Source organism: Vulpes lagopus, chromosome 15, assembly GCF_018345385.1.
Source record: "Vulpes lagopus strain Blue_001 chromosome 15, ASM1834538v1, whole genome shotgun sequence".
NCBI classification, from domain to species: Eukaryota; Metazoa; Chordata; class Mammalia; order Carnivora; family Canidae; genus Vulpes; species Vulpes lagopus.
In genome coordinates this window covers 9,588,661-9,595,325 of record NC_054838.1, presented here as the reverse complement: position 1 = coordinate 9,595,325, position 6,665 = coordinate 9,588,661, and the positions used below count along the sequence as shown (strand labels likewise).

Genomic DNA, 6,665 nt, shown 5'->3' with positions numbered 1-6,665 from the left:
TGAATGAATATATGAAACTGGTGTTATAGAGTGAAGGGAGGTGAGCACTTCAGGAAGGGGACCTTCAGCACTACTGTAAGTGGCAGGGAAGTGAAGGCAGGACTCCAGAAGAGTCTGCTAGGTTTGGTAGGAAGGGAGGGCTTCTCAGGGTCCAGGGAGCCAGTTAGGACAACTTCCAGAAGTTAGTGGAAAAGGCATAACGATTATTCTTGCTCATATCTGTAGGTGCTGGGAGGAGAGACCCACGTAGGGGTATCTGTCCAAGGGAGACCTCTAGCCAGAGTGCTGATAGGAAGACATGGACTAGAGATTCAAGAAGAGGCTAAGGGGCATTCTAGGGGTGGGGTACCCCACGGTGTGGCAAGAAGCCAGAGATTCCAAGAGGTGGTTGCCTCCTCCTTCTATTCCCAGTCTTTCCAGTGGGCTCACTGGGAAGAAATGGAGCTAACACTTCTGGACACTACGTGGGCCATTGTCAGGGCTCAGCGCCCCAGCCAACAGCTGGGAAGCCCACAGGGAGCACACACTCCTGTCTGTGCCAGCGACAGAAGCAAGCCTTCTCCATAATACAGCCTTGCACCTCCGACTGAGGACCTCCACATCTTTTGGTGTCTTTAGATTCTCACCACCACCACAATCGCTCCAAGAAATCGCTCTTATTATCTCCAAATTTGCAAACTGGGGAAACGGGAGGCTTGGAAGGCGATGTGACTTCCGCAAAAATCAGACAGGAAAACTGTGGGATCCAGATTCGGACTTAGGTCATTGGTCTGCAAGCTCTACTCTCAAAGATTCCACTCTGATGTGGGGTTCCCAGGCTGAGTCCCGATGCTCCAGGCCTTTGCACAGTGAACTTCACTGGTGCAGCGCTGCACGCAACAAGGAGGCAAAACCGGAGCAGTTTTCTTCCCAGTTGAAGACACATCTCCACCCAGCCCCGCACTGGACACTCCACTGCGGAAACACACAGGTAGAGCTGGGCAGGAGTGCACTTCCCTGCCTCCAGCCTGGGGCAGGACCTGGGCTTGGCGAGATTGGCGCCAAGCGTCAGCAGCCATCCTCCTCTTCTGCACCATGCGGCTCTGTTCCTAGGCGGGCGGGCGGGGAAGGTGGGCTGGGCCCTCCGCCCTCTGAGCGACCCCCCCCTTTTTTTAATTTATGATAGTCACACACATACAGAGAGAGAGAGAGAGGCAGAGACATAGGCAGAGGGAGAAGCAGGCTCCATGCACCGGGAGCCCGACGTGGGATTCGATCCCGGGTCTCCAGGATCCCGCCCTGGGCCAAAGGCAGGCGCCAAACCGCTGCACCACCCAGGGATCCCGGTTCGCCCCCTTAAACTCTATGTCTCGCTGCAGGTTTCTCTGCCTCTGCCTCTAGCTTTCTGCTCTGTCTCTATCTCTTGGCCGTATCTCTCACTGTCTCACTATCTCAGCTCTGAGTGTGTCTCTGCCCCACTGCCACGGGTCTCTCTGCAAATCCCTCGCGATCTGTTCTACTCATACCCTGCACCTGGGTCCCCCACAAATCCTAGGACAGAGGGAAGCGCAAAGTCAGCTTGGAGCTGGGCGCGCGCGGCCAACATTTTCCGAGGGCGCCGGACGCGGACGGCGCGGGGAGGTTTGGAGCGAGCGTGCCCGCGGGCCGAGTGCAGCCGCGTGGGGCTGCCAGCCTCTGCCTCCCTCCCAGCCCGGGGAGGGGCGGGAGCGCGCGCGGGGGTCGAGGGCTAGGGGGCTGGCCAGTCTCCTGCCCCAGCGGCCACCCTGGGGATCCCAAGCTCCTCCCCACCCCGTTTCTATTGGCCTCGGGCGCCCCCGCCCCCAGCCGCCCGCTCCCGCTCTGGGGCCCTTTAGCTACTACGGGATAAATAGCCCCGGGCGCCTGGCGTGAGGATAGGGGTGGGGAAGCCCCGGGGCGCTGCAGCCGCTTTCCTCACCGCGCATCAGGCCTGACAGGACCCGGCGGAGGCGGGGAAGTCGGGTGTCCATTCAGACCCGCGTACTTTACCATCGCACGGCCAGGGCTGCGGAGAGGCAGAAAGTTTGGGGCAACCGGTGGCGAAGCCGGGACTGCGCCACCCCCTGCCGGGATATGGAGCTGCTGTCGCCGCCGCTCCGCGACGTAGACTTGAGCGGCCCCGACGGCTCCCTCTGCAACTTCGCCTCGGCGGATGATTTCTACGATGACCCGTGTTTCGACTCCCCCGACCTGCGTTTCTTCGAGGACCTGGACCCGCGCCTCGTGCACGTGGGCGCGCTCCTGAAGCCCGAGGAGCACTCGCACTTCCCTGCGGCCGTGCACCCTGCGCCAGGCGCGCGCGAGGACGAGCATGTGCGCGCTCCCAGCGGGCACCACCAGGCCGGCCGCTGTCTGCTGTGGGCCTGCAAAGCGTGCAAGCGCAAGACCACCAACGCCGACCGCCGCAAGGCCGCCACCATGCGCGAGCGGCGCCGCCTGAGCAAAGTCAACGAGGCTTTCGAGACGCTCAAGCGCTGCACGTCCAGCAACCCGAACCAGCGGCTGCCCAAGGTGGAGATCCTGCGCAACGCGATCCGCTACATCGAAGGGCTGCAGGCGCTGCTGCGCGACCAGGACGCCGCGCCCCCTGGTGCCGCCGCTGCCTTCTACGCGCCTGGCCCGCTGCCCCCGGGCCGTGGCGGCGAACACTACAGCGGCGACTCCGACGCGTCCAGCCCGCGCTCCAACTGCTCCGACGGCATGGTAAGGCCAGGACCCCGAGCTAGAGAAGTGAGGGCAGCTCTTGCTATATCTGGGACGTGTTGCAGAAGGCGGGGAGTTGGCCCTCCAGAGGGAGGTTTGGGCCGGGAACCTTCTGGGGAGTGGACCCTGGTGTCCAGAGCAGCCGTCACCGGGGTGGCCTGATGCTCTGGGGACGCACGGGACAAATGCGATCCACCCGACTGGGGGCGCTGTTAGAGCTCTGCTGCAGCGACCTGGAGTTGTGCTTTTCTCCACTCATCCCTATTTACAAAATAGACTTATGCTCCTAGGCGACTGTCCCCGCGCTGGTTGGCCAGGGAGATTGCAGACAATCTCCGTCCGCCCCTGTCCCCCAGCCAGGGCCCAAATCTCGTGGCGGAGACATGGGGAGTTGGTTACAGAGGGTGATGCTCTGGCCCCCCGCGGTCCCCGAGCCTGACTCCATCGCCCTTGCCCTTGCCGTTTGCAGATGGACTACAGCGGCCCCCCGAGCGGTGCCCGGCGGCGGAACTGCTACGATGGCACCTACTACAGCGAGGCGCCCAGCGGTGCGTATTTGCGCCTCCTTCCCACGTTACCCGCTTTGAGCTGCCACGGCTTCCCTCTATCTGGACCCCCCCCCGCCCCTATTCCCGGGAGACGGCACGGGGAATGAAATACTAAGCGTGCAGCCCACTCCCTTTTCGCTCCGTGCTCTCCCTGGGTCCTCAGGTTCCCGTCTGCCCCCAAGCACTGAGCCCGTAGGCGGGAGGCCTGTCCGCGGCTCAGCTGCCGACTAACCCACCCCTCCCCGCGCAGAACCCAGGCCCGGGAAGAGTGCTGCGGTGTCGAGCCTCGACTGCCTGTCCAGCATCGTGGAGCGCATCTCCACCGAGAGCCCCACGGCGCCCGCGCTCCTGCTGGCCGAGGCGCCGCCGGAGTCGTCTCCCGGACCGCAGGAGGCCGCCGCCCAGAGCGACGCGGAGCGCGGCGCCCCCACCCCTTCCCCGGACGCCGCCCCGCAGTGCCCAGCGGGCGCAAACCCCAACCCCATCTACCAGGTGCTCTGAGGGGGTGGGCGGCCGCATGGGAGGCCTCCGCTGCCCACGCGCCCGAGGGACGGCGCCCCCCGCGCCCCAAAGATTGAGCTTAAACGCCAGCCCCACTCCCAACCGCGCTTTAAAAGCGACCCCTCCCGAGTTGGGAGCGGAGGGAGAAGTGTTTGTGTGTTTCCACTCCCGCGCTCCACAGTAAGGACACAGTCCTTTTTTTCCACGCAACACCCTTCCCTGAGACTCGCTGCGATGGCCTTTAGGGGTCCCTCCTTGGGCCAGAGCTGACTCTTGAGGGGCCAGACCCTTACCCTTCTTGCGGCGGGGTGGGACCCGCGCAGACCTAAGCCCCGCCTCCGGGCGCCGGGGGAGCCTAAGGGGGCGTGGCCTCTCGCTCCCCGAGCCCGGCTACTTTGTAGCCTAAGGGGGCGTGGCCTCTTCTCCCGAGCCCGGCTACTTTGTAGCCTAAGGGGGCGTGGCCTCTTCTCCCGAGCCCGGCTACTTTGTAGCCTAAGGGGGCGTGGCCTCTTCTCCCGAGCCCCGCTACTTTGTAGCCTAAGGGGGCGTGGCCTCTCGCTCCCCAGCCCCGGTGACTTTGCTCGGCCCCCGCGCTGCGCGGGGTGCGCTCGTGTAACAGTAACCACTCCACCCTCTCCCCCAGTTCAGGACCACTTTTTGTAATACTTTTGTAATCTATTCCTGTAAATAAGAGTTGCTTTGCCAGAGCAGGAGCCCCTAGGGCTGTATTTATCTCTGAGGCATGGTGTGCGGTGCGACAGGGACTTTGTACGTTTATACGGCAGGTGGGCGAGCCGCAGGCGCTCGCTCAGGTGTTCGAAATAAAGACGCTAATTTATACCGCGGTGGCTCCGACTCTCCCTGGGGTGGGGGGGCAAGATTTTGACTGGGAGGAAACCCCGCAAATTTGGGCCAACTGTACCGCAGCGACCCCTGTAGGCGGAAGGCGGATTGCAAGAGAGGAGCCTGGGGCGGGGTTAGGAAGGGAGGGGTGAGTTTGGCTCCGAAGCGTGGGGGAGGTTCCTCTGACCCGTCACCACACGCAGGGCAGTCAGGGTGTATTTAAGAGTGATTTAAGTAGTAGGGAGAAAAAAGATCCATGCCTGCCCCACTCGCCAGAGATTCTGATTTAATCTATCTGTCCCTGATATCCAGGCCAGGTATTGGTATTTTTCGAGAGCTCCCCCAGCGATTCTAAAATGCGTGCAAGGTTGAGAATCATGCCCCTACACACTGAGTGAAGCCAGGTGTGGTGTCCAGAAGGTTCACTGGATATTCGTAGCTCAAGGTGCCACTCGGAAGCCTCATGGGTACAGAGAATGCGATAAGGTGCTCATAGCATTATAAGGAAAAACTAAGTGAGTGTGAAGGGGCGAAGTAAGCTGCGTGGCACTTACAGGCCAGACAGGCACAGATGTCTCTGCTCAGCCAGTAACCCAGCTGTTAGAGCATCCTGGCCCTGACAAGGCAGTGCAGACTTGCATCTGTGAGCAAAGGAGGGGCCATTGATTTAGCCAGGGTGCTGGAGAGGGTTTCCTGGAAGAGGTGCCATTTGACCTGTGTCTTGAGAAATAAGCAAAGACAATAGACAACGCCCACAGACCCATGCTCATGTGCACACACATGTGGCTGGGAGGGGACCCCTGGAAGGATTGTCTGGTAAAAATTCTTCCCCATTGATATGCCACCGCAAGCCCACCCCCAAACATACATATGTTTGTGTCCAGGGCCTCAAGGACTCCTACATCTCACCTTTACAGACCCTTTTTTTCCCCCCTGAAAACCTTCAGGCCCACTTTCAAATGCTCTACTCACCAGATGGGGTGACCCTGAGGATTGCAGGCAAGATGTGCTGGCAACAAGAAGGACCTCTGCTCTGTGCTCTGAGGAGAGCCTCTGCTGTCCCCAACATGGGGTGCTGAAGATACTGTTACTAATAATCCTCAGCTTTTCTTCTGGCTGCTTCCCCAGATGCACCTTGGGGTTCTTTGCACTCCTTTGAGACCCTTTGACACATTTATGAATTCACTGATTCAACAGTTGCCAGGTCCTATGCTGGCTGAAAACAGAGACCAGTGGACAGTTCCTGACCTTGGGAAACTCAGATGTTTGGGGAGATTGAATCTCTTAGCAGCTGATTACATCACAATTAAGTGCTCTAAAGGGGGTGTATGTGGTAGAGGAGCACAGTAGGAACAGAAGGTATAGACAGGTAGGTAATCTCTAGTAGGAATCTTGAAGGAGTTGGACACAAAACGAAGCCAACGAAGAGTACTCCAAGCTGAGGAAACAGCAAGTGCAAAAGCCCTGAAGTGACAGAAAGTAACCAAAAGGTGGAACCAAAGGTGCTCACAGGAGAGGCCAGAGGTGAGATGGGGAAAAGGCCAAGGCAGGACCCCAGTGGACCTCATTTGAACTTTATCCTGAGGGCAATAGGAAGCCATAGAGGAGTCTAACCAATGGAAGGGTGCAAATCTGTATTTAGAAAAGCCAGTCTAGCCTGGAAAAATGGATAGGAAGGAACAAGATTTGAGACAGGAAGACTTGTCAGGAGGCCATGAGGCCTTCCCCGGAGGAGACATGACATGGCCTGAACTGGGGCTGTGAGTGGGATGCGAGAGAAAGCACACAAGTGGAGACACTTGTGCCAGATAAAGTGTAGGTGTTGACAGTATAGTGGAGAACCTCCAGGGCACAGTCCTTCCCCTCACACAGCTTAAAATCCCCTGGGGAAATAGTCATTAGACAAAGAAACAAGTGAATAAATGGTGAGAAATTCTACAAGGCAAGGCAAAGGGTGCAAGGAGGTATGATAAAGGGGTATAAGAAGGTGCAGAAAGGAAGATGTAGAGTTCCTGCACTGAGGGAACCAACTGCCATGTATGAAGAAGGCCC

General features: G+C 59.3%; 1 protein-coding gene across 1 annotated transcript; it reads left to right on the top strand.

Annotated features, from left to right (window-relative positions):
• Nucleotides 1-1,880: 1,880 nt before the first annotated feature.
• On the top strand, nucleotides 1,881-4,582 carry MYOD1 (myogenic differentiation 1). Its single transcript, XM_041730334.1, has 3 exons — nucleotides 1,881-2,721; nucleotides 3,191-3,269; nucleotides 3,520-4,582. The coding sequence occupies exons 1-3, from the start codon at nucleotides 2,092-2,094 to the stop codon at nucleotides 3,768-3,770; spliced, it is 960 nt and encodes a 319-aa protein (XP_041586268.1). The 5' UTR covers nucleotides 1,881-2,091; the 3' UTR covers nucleotides 3,771-4,582.
• The last annotated feature ends 2,083 nt before the right edge of the window (nucleotides 4,583-6,665 follow it).